Source organism: Capsella rubella, unplaced genomic scaffold (assembly GCF_000375325.1).
Source record: "Capsella rubella cultivar Monte Gargano unplaced genomic scaffold, Caprub1_0 scaffold_8, whole genome shotgun sequence".
NCBI classification, from domain to species: Eukaryota; Viridiplantae; Streptophyta; class Magnoliopsida; order Brassicales; family Brassicaceae; genus Capsella; species Capsella rubella.
Genome location: NW_006238916.1, coordinates 12,944,769 through 12,963,583, shown reverse-complemented (window position 1 = coordinate 12,963,583; position 18,815 = coordinate 12,944,769). Strand labels below are relative to the sequence as shown.

Genomic DNA, 18,815 nt, shown 5'->3' with positions numbered 1-18,815 from the left:
TAGTTTACACCAATCGACGAAACTAGCAAAAACCTAGTAGGTTTTTTACAGACCAGCATTTTTAGACACTGGATAATCATGTACAGATAAAATCTACCGACAAATGTGTGTATTATGATTTTTAAATCTAATGGTGTAAACAAAGTTGTTGACGACGTGATTTATTGAGGAGCTGAGCTTAAGTTTGTTTGACTGACCAAACGAGAGAAAGCAAAAATAAAACTCACTCGAGATCTTCACTGGTCATTGATTAGAACCACCTTTGTGACTCTTTTTTTCTCTCACATACTTATGTCACCCTTAACTTTCGCTATCTAATTTCATTTTTATACATCAAAGTCCCTTCATTTCTCAAACCCATTAAGGAAAAAAGAGTTTTGAGCTGTCTTCCTTCTCTTGTCTGTATCATTCTTTTAGGAAGCCATGAGGATGGCATCAGGAAAAACAACATCTTTGCTTCAGCTTCTTCTTCTCCTTGGAGCTTTGACTCTTTTGAGCAGTTTGGTGATAGTGAAAGGAGAAAGCCCTTACAAGTTCTACACTTGGACTGTGACTTATGGCATTATCTCTCCTCTTGGTGTTCCTCAACAGGTACAACAGACAACAGTTTCTTTTTTTGTTAAAGACAAAGAAGAATAGTTTCTATACACGGAAAGTCTGAATCTCATTTTTGTTTGATATACTGACACTCTTTTAACTCTTTATGGATGTTTTTCTTTCTTTGTGTAGGTTATTCTCATCAATGGTCAGTTTCCTGGTCCAAAGCTTGAGGTTGTGACCAATGACAACATCATCCTCAACCTCATCAACAAACTTGACCAGCCTTTCCTCTTGACCTGGTAATTTCTTCTGATTTATATAACCCTAAAGTTTGAACTTTATCCTTTTCACATGCTTCCCAACGAATAAATCCTCTGTTTTGTGTAACCGATTTCATTAATGTGTCAACTTCTCTTACAACTTATTTAAGGCTTCCCTTAATCCTTTAAAAGGTTTCATCTTTTGTGAAAAAGCTGAAAACTCTATCGATCAATGTTGTTTCAATAAATGTGTATTTGATCTGTCTCAATGTTGTTTATGGTATAGGAATGGGATAAAGCAGAGGAAGAACTCATGGCAAGATGGTGTATTGGGAACAAACTGTCCGATCCCACCAAACTCAAACTTCACTTACAAATTCCAAACCAAAGATCAGATCGGAACTTTCAATTACTTCCCTTCCACCGCTTTTCACAAAGCCGCCGGTGGATTCGGAGCCATCAATGTCTATGCGAGGCCTGGAATCCCAATCCCGTACCCTGTTCCAACCGCAGATTTCACTTTACTAGTTGGCGATTGGTTCAAAACCAACCACAAGACGCTTCAACAACGTTTGGATTCTGGTGGGGTTCTTCCATTTCCCGATGGGATGCTCATTAACGGACAAACCCAGACTACATTTTCAGGCGATCAAGGTGAATGATGAATTTTTCAGCTTTCAGGAATTGTCCTTTGAGTGATTTGGTTCTGTTTGTTTTCATACTTATTGTGTCTATTGGCTTAATCTTTCAGGGAAGACTTACATGTTAAGAATCTCCAATGTTGGGCTATCAAACACTTTCAATTTCAGAATCCAAGGACATACCATGAAAGTAGTTGAAGTTGAAGGCTCGCATGTTATCCAAACAGATTATGATTCTCTTGACATTCATGTTGGCCAGTCTCTAGCAGTTCTTGTGACCTTGAACCAATCTCCTAAAGATTATTACATGGTTGCAAGCAGCCGGTTTGTACGAAACAAGCTTTCGGTTATGGGTTTGTTGCGTTATTCGAACTCTCACGTCCCAGCTTCTGGTGATCCTCCCGCTCTTCCACCTGGAGAGCTTGTTTGGTCCATGAGGCAAGCCAGAACTTTCAGGTATACATAATAGTTGCTTTTATAAACAAGTTAAAATCCGGTTAATGCAAAGGATTTTGGATAGTTAATGTTGTTGTTTTTGTTTGTGATTTTCAGATGGAACTTAACAGCGAATGCAGCTAGACCAAACCCTCAAGGATCATTCCACTATGGAAAAATCACTCCAACGAAGACATTTGTTTTCTCCAATTCAGCTCCTTTGATTAACGGGAAGCAAAGATATGCAGTCAATGGAGTCTCTTATGTGAACTCAGAGACGCCTCTTAAACTCGCTGATCACTTTGGCATCTCTGGAGTTTTCACTAACGCCATTCAGAGCGTCCCTTCTAACTCTCCACCAACTGTTGCAACATCAGTTGTGCAAACATCTCTACATGATTTCCTTGAAATTGTGTTTCAGAACAATGAGAAATCAGTGCAGTCTTGGCATCTTGACGGTTATGACTTTTGGGTCGTTGGGTGAGTCTTCTTCCTGCGCTGCTCTTATAACTTCTAACTCAAGTTAGATTCTTGCTAACGTTTCTCTCTCTCTCTTATGAATCTAGATTTGGTTCTGGACAATGGACACCTGCAAAAAGATCACTCTACAATCTTGTTGATGGTCTTACAAGACACACAACTCAGGTACCAACATCAATAAAACATTATAAAATTGCGGGAAATTTTGATTTGTTAATTGTGTTATTGATGTGTTTCTTGGGCATAAATGTAGGTTTACCCAAACTCTTGGACAGCAATCTTGGTGTCTTTGGACAATCAAGGGATGTGGAACATGAGATCGGCGATATGGGAAAGACAGTACTCGGGACAACAGTTTTATATGAGAGTGTGGAATCCAGTGCAGAGTCTTGCCAATGAATACAATCCTCCTGATAATCTTCAACTCTGTGGCAAAGCTGTTGGACGACACCCTTAGAGAGATCATCTCTTCTTTTCTTTTAAAGTTAATTCGATTCAATTTGGTTGAGGTTTTGGGTTTGTTCGTCCTGGTCATGAGAGTGTGGCTGGTGGCTATTTACATATGTAGTAAAACACAGGGAAAAGGAAAGTTATGTGTCATTGGTAGGTTTCGTCAGATTGGTGTTCGAAGACGATCATATGAACAATTTTATTAAAAGTGTTCTTTCATCGAAGCTCTTGTAATAATAATATAATAAATGCGGTTTCTGAATTTATAGAAGAAACTTGAAACTTTACCATTGATGATGATTAATCGGTGAAAACTTATATATACATACATAGAGTGTGTCCGGTGGAGCCTTAACAGGGCTTAAAACAACTCTATATAGAGAATGGGCCTAATTAAGCCCAATACGAGTTTGAAGAAAAAATGATATGGAAAAATCCAACAGCAGTTAGTGCCGAAATCAATCGGCGAGACGCGAGAAAAGAAAAGATTCTCTCCTCTCTCAAGTTTCTTTCTTCCAAGTTTCAACAAAACGATCAGAAAGTAATCTAGAGAAGACGGAAGGTTCGCGTACTCGAGTTTTGTTGAGATGAATTGCGAAGTTTGTCAGCTTAAGGAACTGGTACCACTTTCGTCTTCTTCTTCTTCTTCTTATTTTTGCTAACAAATCAGTCCAATCCTTGTAGTCATCGAGTCGTGTTTCTAATTCTGGATTTGTTTGGTGGCTTTTTCAATATCGTAAGGTTTTGTGTCGATTTGGTTGATTGATTTGGATACTTTTCGCAGGAAGTGGAGTCCTTCGAGATACGCGAGGTTTTGCGATGTAAGTTTCCGACTAGTTACATATGTATCTGCTCCAAACCAAACATCTGGTCTTAGGGGTTAAGATCCAGTGCTTTAGATCCCAGATTAGATCTTTCTCGGGCTTTTAAACTGTAGATATTGGTTCGGATTGAGAATTTTGGAGAACACTATACATGAATCTGTGGTGTGTTTCTCAACTTGAGTGAAATTTTGAAGATGCGAGCAATCATTGTTGTCTGATTTGGTTGTGGAATTGTCTTTTTCCAAGTCTCTGGTGTGATTTACTTTGTGAAACTTTATATCTGATAAGGTGTAATTTGGTGCAGGCATTCTACATACCATTGTCTTTCATCGTGCGCTTGGTCTTATACGTCCTAAAGATATTGATTTGGAGCTTTTTGAGATCACATACGTAAGATTTCAATTCCTTTCTCTCTTCTATGGTTTTATAGTTATGCTACACAAGATATGTTTACGAGTTTTTGGGTGATAGTATGCTTTTATTTTGATGTTGGTGACTTTTTCCTTTTTCTTTCCCCTATGTCACAGGTGCAATGCGGAGAAATCGAAGTCGAGAAGAAAATTGATGAAAAGATTGACCAATTCATAAGCTGGATTGAGAAACACCCGAACAAGAAAAGTCAGGTACATTCATTTATGATATTTCATTTCAATTCCATTTCCATTTCATTGATAGTGTATTGATAAACTCTGATCAAAAGTGAACTGCATATTTCATACCTGCTCAGGCAAGGATTGAACGTTTCTGCAGCATATAGGGTAGTTGCTTATCATATATTCTTTATGTGATTGTCTAATCCTTTTCGTTACCTGCATCTCTTGTGGCTGTTAATGATCTCTTCTTCTTTTTTTTTTTTTTGGTCATTGCCAAGATATGTCTATCATTTTATGAAGTCAAAAGCAAACAGCCGTCTTGGTTCACCAACAAAATTGAACGGTTGTACTGGGAACAATGGTACATAAATCTGAATGTTCTTCAGCCCACTAAGTCCCCAGTCGGCAAGTCCCACCATTCTAAACTAGTTATGGACCCTGGAGGTAAGATTGATGAACTTACTCCTCTCATCTCCAAAATTTTCGTCCCTCTTCTTTTTCCTATTAGAGTGGGAAGTGATTGTCATGTTCGAATTCAATAACTATAGAGGCATCTGAGGAAAGAAGTTCTCGTAGGACACTGCTTGAGCAATCCCTTCAAGATGTCCTATTCCAAATCATAAAATTCGTGAATGAGAAGAAGGACCATGTTCCTCCCATTAACGATGGTGTAATCTACTGCCCTTTTGAGATCACTATCCCTAGGTACAGCAGTCTCCACTTATTTGACATATCAAACTGTTTGCTAGAGATTTTACTTATGGATCATGTCTCAATGGACAGCTAATACTATCTTAGGTGCAGTGATTCCCACGAACATAGATGAGCGATGAATTTTCTTGATATTTTGGGTGTCAAAAGTGTTAAAATGAGTTAAGTTTTGTTTCAGCTCATCGGACTCAGCCTTTGGGATGGATATGTTCAAGAGGATACTCCACAGTGGCCATCCATCGATGCTCGGCTAATTCCATTTCCTACTCAACTTAGGTATATATACACTTGATGTTACTTGCTGCAACCTAACTCCAATTAACACTTTCCCTGTGTACATATATGATATAAAACTCAACACTTGCCTCGTCTCTCACCTCTTTGCCTCATCAATGTTACAGATATTTATTGTGAATAAGTGATGGGTTGTTTTGACCAAAAAAACAAAAAGTGATGGGTTGTTATTCGTATGCAAAGTTAGACTCAACTAGGAACTAATGATACTAGGTTCAGTAACATGTCTAATATTCAAACTTTTAACTAGGAAGAACATTCTTCAATATATAATCTATAGCTTTATGGCGTTCTTTTACATACACATAGATAGATGCTCTGTATTTATAATATGTTTTAGTTATGTCTTGTTCCAGCCATAGCTAGAGCATTTTAATTGAAAGCCTTTTAACAACAAAAAAAAAAAAAAAAATCCATATTTTTACTTGCTTCTCCTCCTATAACTCATATACCCGATTTGTACTTAACGCAGCTACAACGAATCAAGTTCGTTAATCATTTTTTAGGTTCCAGAATTGTCATCATCGTTTGTTTGTATACGCAACGTAGCAACTATTGTAAATTCGGATTAGCATTTCATAACTGAATTCTGTTTTCCAAGATTTCCAAACTTGGAATTGATGACATTAATTAGAGCCAAAAACAAACAAACGTTTCTCTGAATTTGTAGTTTAGTAACCTAACTAAATAAGAACCAAATTCACTCACTACTAGGGAGCACTAAAACTTAAAAAGTTAGGGTAGAGAAGCCAAAATAGAAAGGTAGAGAAGCTGCTCATGCTAAGTAGTCTCCGGACACGAACCCGACTTTGCTCTCTGGACTTTCGAACTGCCACGTGGCTGGTATTTGTGCAACGTGGCTTGTAGTAGTTGCAGCATCAGTAGCGCCAGTTGAAAACGGCCAGACCGTTATCCCTTGCCCAAACCTGACGTCGTCGAAATAGGACCCGTGACCAAGCCCAAGAGTAAACCCATCTGGCCCGTTAAAGCCACCACCAGGCCCATTTCTGTTCACAGCGGCGTTGTAGTGGAGCAAAGAGGTGAAACCACCGTAAAGCGACGAAGCACTCCCTTTCGCCGCAGTGTTACCGCCGTTGGAAGAGGATTGAGGGAAAAGAACAGGCATCGCTTGTAACGGAAAGTTACGGCTCCCCACAACGGTGGATGTAGCGGAGGAGGAGTAAGTGCGGGAGCGTTTTGAGCTTTTGCGGGAAACACCACCGACGGGAATGTCACGGAGGGTACCTCCATGAGTCCAGTAACGACGACAAGACTTGCAGAAATGACGAGGCTGTGAGAAATTGTAGTTGTTGTAGTAACAGAACTTGGTGTTGGTTGAGTCGCAGCGAGGACAAGGGAGCTGCTCTTGCTGATCCGCCGGAATCGCAACCGTTGCACTGCCGTGAGGAATCTTAGAAAGCCGACGAGATTCGCTGAATTCAGAAGGCATGTTGAAGAGGGGTTCTTGGCTGAAAAAGCTTAGAGTTTTTTCTTAAGATTTGAGGTGTTAAAGGTTGGAACTTTCTGAGAGAGTAAGAGGTTCCTTTTATGGAGAAGAGAGAAAGGGAAGGAGGAGAGAGTGAAGCTTTTTGACAGAGTGTGTTGGGTTTATTGTGAACATAGAGAGAGAGAGACACACACACACAGAGCAAATCTCTCTCTCGCATTAGCTTCATTATACGTAGGTGGCTCTGTTTTCAATATTTCTGTTTTGAAAATTATGGAAAAAACAAACAAGCAACAATTCATCTAATCGCTCCTAGCTCTATCCATAATTTGTCACACTTTTTTTGTTTGGCATATAACAAAGCGATATATATATAGTAAAAAATAAAGACATTATTTGTCTGATCATGCGAAATGCTTCGTGAAAGTGCTAACCACACATGACATGAGCGACTAAAAAACCCTGGTTACAACTAATGTTTTAAGTTTTAGTTACATGTATCTTGTAAGCTATTATTCCCGAATTATGAGTTGAAACCAACAGTCAAAGAGATGATGACATTGGTTTTAAATATTAATTTACGGGGGAAAATTCACATCCATAAAAAATACGTGTCTATGGGAAATGAAGAAAGAAAAAAGAGTATGAATAGTAGGCAACACAATAGGTCAATAGGTAAATTGAGGGGAGACTACTGTCTGAGCTTATTAATGTAAAGAAGCAGTTCCCAATAATTCAACCATTATATTGTTAAAGGTTTATTATGGCTATACTTAGCCTGATTTCACTTATTTAATATGGTTTCTTATAGAGTTGTGTCATCTTTTCCCCCAAAAAAAGAAGAAGATAATTTAGTGTATGGACCCTAAATGAGATTTATGGTGTGTGTAGATGTGCTACCAATTACTATACCTGTACGAGAGAATCAATGCGTTCAGGTTTCTTAGAAACAACACTAGTTATTTTAAACTACTTAAGTACCAAAAATCAATTCAAATCAGAATAGTATGTTACTATTAAACCAATGTTACGTGCTATGGTCTTATCTTATGCGTATATAAAATCACAAAACCCATGTTTCGATTTATTTTCTGTGCGGATGTGTTTTGGTCATTTAATTGATTTAAAACGTTGTCTTGGTTTAGGAGCTATAAAAAGTAAAAAAAAATCTAGACAATGCATGCCATGTAGACAGAGGAGTAACAATAATCGTAGTAGAACTTCTGACTAAAAAGAAAACATTAGTATATCTTTGGGGGAAACAAGACAAATGTATCTTTAAGGAATAGAGAGAGAGAGAGAGAGGACAAGTAAGTGTGTGTGGTTGTTGTCCCCAGTTGCTTGCAAACGAAAGAAGAGGGCCGGTCGCAGTTGTAAAACTGGGGGAGGCTAAAAGGGTCAAAAGGAGGAGGAGACAAGAAGAGATTCGTTAATGTGAAGAGACAGAAGCGAAGGTTGTCGGGTAAAAGAATGTGATACGGAGAGCTAAAGAATTGAAGAAGCATGCAAAATCTTCACTGCACACACACACCAAAAAAGCATCCAACATTTTTAAGAGAGAGAGAGAGAGAGAGAGACATGTGAGAAGTATGTGCCCCTAAGACGTGTCTACTGGTTCAGAGCCGTCCTTCCTCTGCTCTCTACTGTACCGACCGGTCTAATCTGGTCAAATTCTGACACTCTCTCTTTCTTTCTTTTCTTTATTCCATTCTTTTTGTCCTTTTCCTCTCTTAGTCTGTGAGTCCTTCCAAGGGGTGTTTTCGTAATTCTGTTTTATCATCTAATGGGCCTTTTTCTTTATGCGACTTAGACCATGGGCCTTGCATAAGAGATCTTTTTGTTTTGTTATGACTTGTGTGTCCATCTCATTGGACTTTTTGTATTACAAAAGCTTACAAGGAAAAACACCATTGTTGGGCTAATTATCCTGTCTTTTTATTTTAAACAACAAATATAAAATAATTGTATGAAAATGATATGCATTCTGACATGACGATGTAAAGAAAACATGCAATAATCGATCTTTTTTTATTTTAAGGGCCTAATTATATGGCTCTACTGTTGTGTTTGTGCATGTTTCACCAAACATCCCATTATGAAAAAATACGATTCAAAGCTGAAAAATAACTTTATTGAATGATGCATGGTCATCTATGCCACGATCTGTGTCCCATTGCGAAAGTGAAAACTTGGTCATCATCATAATAGTAAAAGGTGCCAATAAATTATATATTCAGAATAAATAATTTGAAACAATAATTACAAGGCCAAAAAAAAGGAAACAATCATTACAAAAGAAGTAAAGAGCCAGTGGCGGATTCAGGAGATTTATTAACCTATGGCACATATTAAATATACCTAATAATTAATATATTAGTATACCATATGATAAAAATATGAAGTTAAAAGGTAAAAATAGTCTACACGAAGGTATAGAACATCCCACTTCTCATATTATCTACATGTAAACATTACCAAATGAACTAATATGAAACTATTGTGTAGAGTTATTCAATACAAAATAAAAATCAGTGTAGGGCACGTGCCCAACCTACTTATAACGTAGATCCGCCACTGTAAAGAGCATATTAACAAATATACAAACTCTAGGGTTTTTATTTATGCCTTTCAAAGTTGTTGGAGAAAATATAGAAAGAGTATATATACACATATGGGGACCAAGAGGGATCATCTCCATCTTTATTTGTCTTGTTGCAACAAATCTGATAAAGATAATGATATATTTGTTGGAAGTAGGAACGAAAGATATTTCAGAATAGTGTGCGTAAGAAACAATTTGGATAGCAAAGTAGAAGTGTAGAACTTTAGTATTTCCAAATTAGCGGCAAAACTTGCTCTTCTTCTTGAGTCAAAAACTAAGATCCTTGAGCTAAAAAAGTTATCATAGTTTAATATAGCAGGGAAGTCTTGAACGAGTCATGATTGAAATCTATATACTACAAGAATAAATGTGCCAAAAGATATGGTATCACTTCTATATACTCATGAAATTGGGTGCGACGTGCGTCTGCACTCCCGTTGTGTTTTATTTCCACGGTCGGAGAAGTGAACGTCACAATTCCTCATCTGTTAAGTTCTTTTGTTTATCTCTATATATATATTTATGAGGATCAATGTTTATAACTATGCTCACAGTCCATACGAAATTTCAAATTTGTCTAAATTTAGTAGTAAATCATGAAATATAAAGTTAATAAGTAAAACTGGAATGTCGTCGACATGGCCTATGAAAAAGCTACTTTATGGAAAAAGTTTGAGTAGGCAAAACAAAAATAATTTTAATCAAGGGTGAGACTATGTAAATTATTAGATCGATAGTTGACTAAATCATTGCATGAGTAAGCATTTTAGGATTTGATACCATTAAGCAAGGTTTTCTATCCACACTATTATAACAATCGAATGCACGTTTGTCCCTTAATTGTCTTCTACATTAATTAATCTATTTCGATTTGCATATTTGTAATAAATATACACTCAAGTATCCATAACGTATACGTTATTAACTATGAACAAAAACTTAATATCCCATTACTTATTATATTTATGAAGTATAAGAGTAACTAAACTATTAACTATACTAATCTTATATTACTTAAGATGACTATATGATTATCAGTTATTACTAGGAGCCTATGTTATTGTATATTGATATGAAAAACATTTACCTTTTTTTTTTGGGGTTATATTTTAGAATGTATGTGGATCCACATGTTAGAGTTATGGATATTAAATTACATATTGTTGAGCCCCCACATCACCTACTAATATTTAAGTTTAATTTTCAAATAAAAATACGTAATATTTATTTATTTTGGTCACTTTTATTATTATTATGAGCCAAAGTTCTGTTATAACCAGAACCAATAAATGCGTGGGTTGGATCATAAATTAGGATATTTATTATTTACTTGTTCAAAACCGTTTCCGACAGATATAGAAGAAGATTGGTGGTGAATGGTGATGCAGACTAATTACGACTATAAAATAATATATCTCAACGGCTAATTTCGTTGAGTTTAATTACCTTACATGTAGTAATAAAAAAAACAGCTAAATCTCTCTTGTCAACAAAAAAAAATCAGCTAAGTTGTTCAATCCAATATTTTTCAGCACACACAAACGATATATATTAGTAATGAATATATATTGTCAAAGTATTTTGAAAAACAAAAAATAAAGGAAAGAAAAGAAAAGGGGGAGAGGAGGATCTTTGGTTGGTTGTATAATAGAGCCAGCTAAAAAAACCACGAAGAGCTTTCAAACGATGGAGAAAAGAACAGTAAAGAAAATTAAAGAGAGCAAAAGTGATAAGCTTTCATTATGGGTCCCCAAAATAAAAAAACCAATCAACCAAATTGAATTATAACATTTCAAACAATCATATACTATTATGTATGATGCGTGGATTATATTTTTGTTTGAATAAATTATATGAAGAAAAAAAATGATATTTTGGAATTGAAACAGCAAAGTAACAGCAAAGATTAGGCACTTGATTGAATACTGTATATATATATATATATATTAAAAAGTCAAATGGCATTTTTAGTCACTGTTTTGGTCATTATCAAAGCAGAGACAGAGAGATTATACACAAACAGACGCTCCAAAAATTTCTCTGTATTGTTTACTTTTGATGTGAAAGGAGTTTAGTTTTTCTCTTGTAGTAGAGGAGAGACCACAAGGTTGGTGATACGAAGAAGAAGAGGAACATGAAGCTTCTCTGTGTATCTCAGATTTTCTTTTATTAAGAGTTATTTTTCTTCTTTCTTTTTGGGGATTTGGGTATTCTTGGCTTCGTTTGTCTCTGTTCAAGATGGGACAAAGGTTTTGACTTTTTCCGATCTCTCTCTTCTCTTCTCTTCTGGGTTCATTTTCATTTCTTCTCAAAGTTTTGATTTTTTTTTTACCTGATCTGTGATTTGATTTGTTTCTATTTTGTCCTCCTCTCATTCCAGTGGTGTGGCTTTGTGTTTCTTATGATCCGAGGTTTCTAAAGTAGGCACCTTTTTTTGATTACTGAAATCTTAATTAGGGTTTCAGTTAAAAACCCAAACTTTTGAGTCCAGTCTTGACAAAAATTAGGGATTTGATGCATATCTCACTCTGGAAGCCAATTTATCACTGTGCTGCTGCTCTAGTATTGGACAAGAAGAGCACTGGTAGTAGCAGCAACAGGAATCGAGATGTGACTCAGCGGAAACTCCATGAATCTAAGCTCAGGGAAGCTCTCGAACAAGCGTCGGAAGATGGGTTACTCGTCAAATCTCAAGACATTGAAGAAGAAGACGAGTCCCAAGATCAAATCCTTGGACGGTCAAGATCACTCGCTAGACTCAACGCTCAACGCGAGTTCCTGCGTGCTACATCACTCGCAGCTCAAAGAGCATTTGAATCAGAAGAAACTTTACCTGAGCTTGAAGAAGCACTTGAAATGTTTCTGACCATGTATCCAAAGTATCAGTCTTCGGAGAAAGTTGATGAACTCAGGAACGATGAGTATTTTCACTTATCATTACCAAAGGTTTGTCTTGACTATTGTGGATTTGGGTTGTTCTCCTATCTTCAGACAGTTCATTACTGGGACACTTGCACTTTTAGTCTGTCGGAGATTAGTGCCAATTTAAGCAACCATGCTATATACGGTGGTGCTGAGAAAGGATCCATTGAACATGATATCAAGATTAGGATTATGGATTACTTGAACATCCCTGAGAATGAGTATGGTCTTGTGTTCACTGTCAGTAGAGGTTCCGCGTTCAAGTTGCTTGCAGAGTCTTATCCATTTCACACAAACAAGAAGCTTCTGACTATGTTTGATCACGAAAGCCAATCCGTTAGTTGGATGGGTCAGTGCGCAAAGGAGAAAGGGGCAAAGGTTGGTAGCGCCTGGTTTAAGTGGCCTACGCTTAGGCTGTGTTCAATGGATCTTAAGAAGGAGATTTTGAGTAAGAAGAAGAGGAAGAAGGATTGCGCGACCGGTTTGTTTGTATTTCCTGTCCAATCAAGGGTCACTGGGTCTAAATATTCTTACCAGTGGATGGCATTGGCTCAGCAAAACAATTGGCATGTGTTACTTGATGCTGGTGCTTTGGGTCCTAAAGACATGGACTCGCTTGGATTGTCTTTGTTTCGGCCGGATTTTATCATCACTTCGTTTTATCGTGTGTTTGGTTATGATCCAACTGGGTTTGGCTGTCTGTTGATTAAGAAATCTGTGATTAGCTGCTTGCAGAGTCAATCCGGGAAAACAAGTTCAGGGATCGTGAAGATAACACCCGAGTATCCTCTGTATCTAAGTGACTCCATGGATGGTTTGGAAGGCTTGACTGGGATTCAAGATAATGATATCGCTATTAATGGAGATAATAAAGCCTTGGGAACTCAATTACCTGCGTTTTCTGGTGCGTATACTTCTGCTCAGGTTCAGGATGTCTTTGAGACAGATATGGATCATGAAATTGGTTCTGATAGAGACAATACAAGCACTGTGTTTGAGGAAGCTGAGAGTATCTCAGTGGGTGAATTGATTAAGAGTCCAGTATTCAGCGAAGACGAGTCATCGGATAGCTCGCTCTGGATTGATTTGGGTCAGAGTCCCGCTGATTCTGATAATGCAGGTCATCCGAACAAGAAAAAGAGCCCCTTACTGGTTCCCCAAAGCCACAAACGAAGAATCTCCCCTAAACCAGATTCAAAGGCTAATAATGGCAGCAACGGTGGAAGGCATGTTCTCTCTTTTGATGCTGCTGTTTTGTCAGTATCACATGAAGTGGGTGAAGAAGTCTCAGAAGAAGGAAAAACTGAAATGAATCAAACAGACACAAGTCGTCGGTTGCGAGTTAATGAGATCGAAGAAGAAGGAGGGAGCAGTGAGCTAGTTCCTAATGCAAATAGAAATGGTTCTACCTCTGGAATCAAAGAGAGTGCGATAAGAAGGGAAACCGAAGGCGAATTTAGGCTGTTAGGTAGAAGGGAGAAGAGTCAGTATAATGGTGGGAGACTTCTTTTGAATGAAGATGAACATCCCAGTAAACGAAGAGTATCGTTTAGATCAGTAGATCATGGTGAAGCATCTGTGATCAGTCTTGGGGATGAAGATGAAGAAGAAGACGGAAGCAATGGAGTAGAATGGGATGCTGATCAGAGAGAACCAGAGATCGTTTGCAGGCACATTGATCATGTCAACATGTTAGGTCTCAACAAAACCACCTCGAGACTCCGGTACCTCATTAACTGGCTTGTGACCTCTCTGCTTCAATTAAGGCTGCCTAGATCAGATTCAGATGGAGAGCACAAGAATCTTGTTCAGATTTATGGTCCCAAGATCAAATACGAGCGTGGATCCTCTGTGGCATTTAATGTCAGGGATTTGAAAAGTGGAATGGTGCATCCTGAGATAGTGCAGAAACTAGCTGAAAGAGAAGGGATATCTCTAGGCATTGGTTACCTCAGTCACATAAAGATCATCGATAGTCGAAGCGGTGATTCAAGTTCTTGGAAACCGGTGGATTGTGATGGCAAAAACAACGGGTTCATAAGAGTTGAGGTTGTCACCGCTTCTCTTGGGTTCTTGACAAACTTTGAAGATGTTTTCAGGTTATGGAATTTCGTGGCTAAGTTCTTGAGTCCAGGTTTTGCTAAACAGGGGACGCTCCCAACAGTTATTGAAGAAGATGATGCTTCAGAAACTTAAAGACATGAGCCATGGATACATTTTTTCCCTACACTTCCTTTACTGTACTTAAATTGTTATTATCTGAGAACATTCTCTTGTATGAATTTGGGAATTTATGTGAGCAGAGATGATCTCAGACAAGAAGATTTCAGATGTCAGCATATTGTAACTGTTCATCTGTCTTCTATCTTTGTGTCACACAATTCATTGATTCATATCCAAATTTTAGTACTAGAGGAAACATCTAAGCTATTCTTTAGCCTTTACGAGCTGTGCCATATCTGAATTTGATCAATTATTTTCAAGATTCCAACATCTTTATGAGAAATGCAATTTCTAACGCGGATTCCTTAGTCTGTAAGAAGCGGTTTTCTTCAACAATGTCAGTCGTCAAGTTGAGTAAGACTGGGCGTTTCGGGTCATGGAAGGTATTGTCACGAACTCTTGCAACCCATTTCGCAGCTTCCCATACACCAAATCTAACAACAACAATAGAAATCTCACTCTTAAAAACTCAAAAATCAATAGAAATCACCAACTGAGGAGAATAGATGCTTACCGAGTATTGAATGAGGAAGTGACTAAAACTGCAGGATAGAGAACATCCTTAGGAATGTTATCATAAGGTGAATATCCACGAATCGCGTGAAAGTCATCGATATCTCCTGGATATCCAAACTCTTCGTAATCCTCTGCCGTTAAGGGTAGTATTGGATAGATTAGAGTATGAGTTGGATCAAGAAATGGAACCTGAAATAACAGAAACAATTGATAATTTCAAGGTTTCCTTATCAATCAACGCCTCAAACTTTAAAAGCACCTGAGGTTTGCTGAGTACCTTTAGAACCGCAGCTTGGAAGAGATCAGGGCATTGATTGATAGCTGAAGCAACAACAAGTCCTCCCGCACTGTATCCCCAACCAGCAAGCTTTTTATCTTCTACTATATTGTTCTCTACAAGGAACTTGGCACACTGAATGTAATCTTTTATGGCGTTAAGTTTATTCGCGCCTCTCCCATCTTGATGCCACTTCTTTCCTTTCCCTCCTCCACCTCTAGAAAACCCCGAGAATAATGGATACATGAAGGAAACAGTCGATTCTTGCTGTTGAAAGCCTAAGTGAATAGAGAAGAGAAAGATGGTACTGACCTAACATCTGCATATGCAAGTACCCAGCCTCTATCAAGGAGGCTTTTAAGATCACTACGCCATCTCTTATCAAGCATTTCACCATAAGCACCATGAACATGAAGCAGACCAGGTTTCCGGCTCTCTTTTTGAGCTCTTGAGTAAACAATAGTTAATGGAACCATGGCTCCATCATGAGAAGAGACTTCATGGTAATCACATGTGTAAAACTCGGTTAAGTCATTCCACAAGTTGTCATTCTCAGTAGTAGTATCCTCAGTATCAAAACTGACAATTCTGGTGCCTGAGGGTATATTAGGGCTCTCGGTGGAAGTTGCAGTGCCATATAAAACCCGTGTTCTTTCGTGAAGCATGTTTTGCTGCTGTACAATATTCCATTTCCCATTTAACAGATCATAATCAACCACGGCATCAGGCATCTGCAGGCCAAAAGTGTTTAAAATTCAAAAACACTAGCAACTAAGAAAATCTAACATGAAGCAGAAAACAGTAAGATGAACTGTTCTCCTACCACAAGAGAAGAAATGGTGAATCGCATTGTTGGAGAATCGAAGTCGTAGTTTGTGCCAGGAAATATTTGAGAAACGTGCTTAGGTAAAGGAAGATAACGAGGTTTAATATCTCTCAGATGAACCGGTGCCTACTTATAAGAAACCAATCATGGTCAAATTTATTCACAGATAATCAATCTGATCGATGAAAGTACAAGTATAGTAAGCTTTACCCGCTCTGTCTTGAGAGGTAGATCAACCACACAAATTTTTAAGCTCTGCATTTCCTTCACAATGAGGGATAGATGTGTTTTGCAGAAATCAACATCCTCAATGATTAATTCAGGGTTGTCGATAAAAACTGTCTGCACATAAAGATGAACACATTCAAATCAGAATGACAAGTAATACTAATCAGCAGATGATAACTAATATGTTATCAGCCGAACCAACCTCCCAGATCCTTTGACTGGAAGAAAAGTGAACAGGGCTTCGAAGAAGATGATGATGGTCGAGTGTTCCACCATCCTTGGAAGCATCTGTAAATAAATAGAGGAATCCCTGATGATGCTCAATTATGCAGTGTGCTGGAGCATTGTGTTCCCAAACCAATGCCAAACCGGAAAATGGGTCAGCTGCATTGATCAGAAAGACCTATGACATAGTGCTTGTTATGTTTACAATAAAAATAAACACCAAACAAGAAGCTTTTAGCAGATGTATTTGGAGCTTTCACCTTTGAAAATGTAGGAGAGACTGTATTTACAGTCACAAATTGGAAATCTTTTGTATGTCTTATGTTAACATGAACATTTCCCTCGAGTTCTTCGTGAAGCAAAACATCTTCATCCGTTGATCCGATCGTGCTACAATATATCCTGATAACAGAACAAAAAGACGGATCTACAGATGCTTCCAAGGATTTACAGGAAATTTGTGGTAGAACTAAACAACCAAAATTGATCATTCGAAACCTGAATGGCCGTTTTTTCTGATCAGTCACGACATAGAGCAAAGCCTGTCCGTTCTTTGCCCACGCTATGTTGGAGACATGATCTGCGTGAGGCTTACTACATAATGCTCCAGAATTCAAGTTTCTCACACACAACTTAAAGTAGTCGTTGTCTTTATCATACATAGTGTATGCAAGAAATTTGTGGTCAGGGGATATCTCTGACATCTCTTCATAAGCATAACCTACAAAACAGATACCAAAACAGTTAAGTCCTCTTAATCCGTGCAAGTATAAGAGCCTAAAATTTGTGTATTTTACCTCCAAATCTTGCAGCTTCCTGATTGTAATCAAGCAGCTTCTGCTCAATCCTCTTGCCAGATGTAAAATCAAACCCTGCAGCAGGGGACTTATGAGAAATGAACTCCTCGTGCAAGCTCGCTAGCCTCCTACAGAGTACTGGATACTGCTTCCCCTCTTCAACCCGTCTATAATACAACCTATTTTCCACCAATTCAACCAAATCAATGGCCAATTGCCACAAAAAGGATGAAACTTTCAAATTAATCGACGAGTCTGCAGATAGAAAAATCCAAGCTTTTGACAACCCTTTGTTCTCAAAAAAACATGCGAAGATTACTTATACAAGAGAATATGTTAACTGGGATTGACTCACCAAGGTCCCCAACGAAGAGGAGGCGTGGAGAGCTCAAAGGACAAACGAGAAGCCATTTCAGACTGAAGTTTTGTCTGAATCCTATCAGTATCAGTCAATACTGCTTCAGTATACTTCTCTTCTTGCTCCATATAGATATCCATATGCCGCATCGCCACTTTATCTTGCAGCTTAGACATCCAACTGTAAGGATCCTCCCACGTCGCGTCGTGGAAGGTGAAACTCTGAGGCTTCTTCGGCGGTTTTGGTAAAGCTGGTGGTGGTGTAGGAGGCGGTGGAGACTTCGGAGGCTTGTAACGGCGACATTGTTGTTGCCGGATACGACAATTATGACGGGAGAAGGTCCGAGAGAGATGGCTCAACATTTTGTCCGGTGGGTCATTGGGGGTTTACTCACTCACAAGGGGGTTTTTGGATTCTTTTCATAACGGAAGAACCTTCTAAATGACATGGCGGCTTTCGCTAAGAACTTGTGACCAAGAGAGCCTTCTAGCTCATCAAGAGGCTTTACTTTGAAACCAACTCTACTCGAATATCACTTTCGGTCTTTTCGATATATACATATATATACTTGCGAACAATTATAATAAATTTCAAAATCTTATAATCATCAAAATATTGATCTGTTTAACATATTTGATACTAAAATAATTTATTTACGAATTCAAACAAATAATCAAAAAGCACATTATGCATTAATTTGTTCAAATTGTAGAACCTGACCACCTCAGTCAGACATTGCCAGGAAAAGAAAAGCGTACGTGCATGGTCTAACAAATTCATTGCGAATCCTCTCCTCAAACTCAATAAACCCATTGGTGCCTTCATCTTGTACATACGTTTTCATCATTCGCACGACTTGTTTAACATCTTCTTTAATTTGATGCTTAAGCTATCTCCATCATCCGATCCGTTCCTCGCTTTTTTTCGCTACCACTATAATTAACTTATGACCTTCATCTGTCATGGATTCCATTATTTTCGTGTAACACTTAATCTTCTCATGGTTTAGCTTCGACCAACAAGGCGGAAAAGCAACTACAGAGAAATTTGGAAGACTGTATACTATAGCATATAGGTTATATAAATGCTTGTTTGACCTCGTACGTAATCCGATGATTATGACAATGCTAATTAATTTCACGCTATCCCTGAATGAGTGCATATAT

General features: G+C 38.0%; 5 protein-coding genes across 5 annotated transcripts; 3 read left to right on the top strand and 2 right to left on the bottom strand.

Annotated features, from left to right (window-relative positions):
- The first annotated feature begins 320 nt into the window (after positions 1 to 320).
- Positions 321 to 3,096, top strand: LOC17875291 (L-ascorbate oxidase homolog). The gene is made up of 7 exons (XM_006280206.2): positions 321 to 591; positions 730 to 839; positions 1,087 to 1,454; positions 1,552 to 1,897; positions 1,994 to 2,356; positions 2,443 to 2,521; positions 2,610 to 3,096. The coding sequence occupies exons 1-7, from the start codon at positions 424 to 426 to the stop codon at positions 2,811 to 2,813; spliced, it is 1,638 nt and encodes a 545-aa protein (XP_006280268.1). The 5' UTR covers positions 321 to 423; the 3' UTR covers positions 2,814 to 3,096.
- A 168-nt stretch (positions 3,097 to 3,264) lies between these two features.
- On the top strand, positions 3,265 to 5,352 carry LOC17876929 (autophagy-related protein 101). Its single transcript, XM_006281023.2, has 7 exons — positions 3,265 to 3,426; positions 3,591 to 3,627; positions 3,935 to 4,020; positions 4,158 to 4,253; positions 4,502 to 4,667; positions 4,772 to 4,928; positions 5,113 to 5,352. Exons 1-7 carry the CDS (start codon positions 3,394 to 3,396, stop codon positions 5,186 to 5,188), a joined length of 651 nt encoding a protein of 216 aa, XP_006281085.1. The 5' UTR covers positions 3,265 to 3,393; the 3' UTR covers positions 5,189 to 5,352.
- A 437-nt stretch (positions 5,353 to 5,789) lies between these two features.
- LOC17877289 (dof zinc finger protein DOF5.8) lies at positions 5,790 to 6,838 on the bottom strand. The gene has a single exon (XM_006279691.2). It carries the CDS (start codon positions 6,676 to 6,678, stop codon positions 6,004 to 6,006), a length of 675 nt encoding a protein of 224 aa, XP_006279753.1. The 5' UTR covers positions 6,679 to 6,838; the 3' UTR covers positions 5,790 to 6,003.
- Positions 6,839 to 11,288: 4,450 nt separating this feature from the next.
- LOC17876583 lies at positions 11,289 to 14,608 on the top strand. Its single transcript, XM_006282016.2, has one exon. It carries the CDS (start codon positions 11,792 to 11,794, stop codon positions 14,393 to 14,395), a length of 2,604 nt encoding a protein of 867 aa, XP_006282078.1. The 5' UTR covers positions 11,289 to 11,791; the 3' UTR covers positions 14,396 to 14,608.
- A 7-nt stretch (positions 14,609 to 14,615) lies between these two features.
- On the bottom strand, positions 14,616 to 18,025 carry LOC17877060 (protease 2). The gene is made up of 11 exons (XM_023779800.1): positions 17,647 to 18,025; positions 17,292 to 17,470; positions 16,993 to 17,215; positions 16,755 to 16,896; positions 16,472 to 16,672; positions 16,252 to 16,383; positions 16,039 to 16,167; positions 15,528 to 15,946; positions 15,216 to 15,432; positions 14,937 to 15,127; positions 14,616 to 14,856 (listed from the first exon to the last, which is right to left on the bottom strand). The coding sequence occupies exons 1-11, from the start codon at positions 18,009 to 18,011 to the stop codon at positions 14,679 to 14,681; spliced, it is 2,376 nt and encodes a 791-aa protein (XP_023635568.1). The 5' UTR covers positions 18,012 to 18,025; the 3' UTR covers positions 14,616 to 14,678.
- Positions 18,026 to 18,815: the final 790 nt, after the last annotated feature.

Excerpts from the sequence above, each read along its gene's own strand:
- LOC17875291 (XM_006280206.2), top strand. The coding sequence starts at position 424 with ATGAGGATGGCATCAGGAAAAACAACATCTTTGCTTCAGCTTCTTCTT. Across the intron at positions 592-729 it reads CTCTTGGTGTTCCTCAACAG|GTTATTCTCATCAATGGTCA; the intron begins GTACAACAGACA and ends TTCTTTGTGTAG. Across the intron at positions 1,898-1,993 it reads AGGCAAGCCAGAACTTTCAG|ATGGAACTTAACAGCGAATG; the intron begins GTATACATAATA and ends TGTGATTTTCAG.
- LOC17876929 (XM_006281023.2), top strand. The coding sequence starts at position 3,394 with ATGAATTGCGAAGTTTGTCAGCTTAAGGAACTG. Across the intron at positions 3,628-3,934 it reads GATACGCGAGGTTTTGCGAT|GCATTCTACATACCATTGTC; the intron begins GTAAGTTTCCGA and ends AATTTGGTGCAG. Across the intron at positions 4,254-4,501 it reads ACCCGAACAAGAAAAGTCAG|ATATGTCTATCATTTTATGA; the intron begins GTACATTCATTT and ends GTCATTGCCAAG.
- LOC17877289 (XM_006279691.2), bottom strand. The coding sequence starts at position 6,678 with ATGCCTTCTGAATTCAGCGAATCTCGTCGGCTTTCTAAGATTCCTCAC.
- LOC17876583 (XM_006282016.2), top strand. The coding sequence starts at position 11,792 with ATGCATATCTCACTCTGGAAGCCAATTTATCACTGTGCTGCTGCTCTA.
- LOC17877060 (XM_023779800.1), bottom strand. The coding sequence starts at position 18,011 with ATGTTGAGCCATCTCTCTCGGACCTTCTCCCGTCATAATTGTCGTATC. Across the intron at positions 17,216-17,291 it reads GGAAGCTGCAAGATTTGGAG|GTTATGCTTATGAAGAGATG; the intron begins GTAAAATACACA and ends TCTGTTTTGTAG. Across the intron at positions 16,897-16,992 it reads CAGAAAAAACGGCCATTCAG|GATATATTGTAGCACGATCG; the intron begins GTTTCGAATGAT and ends TTCTGTTATCAG.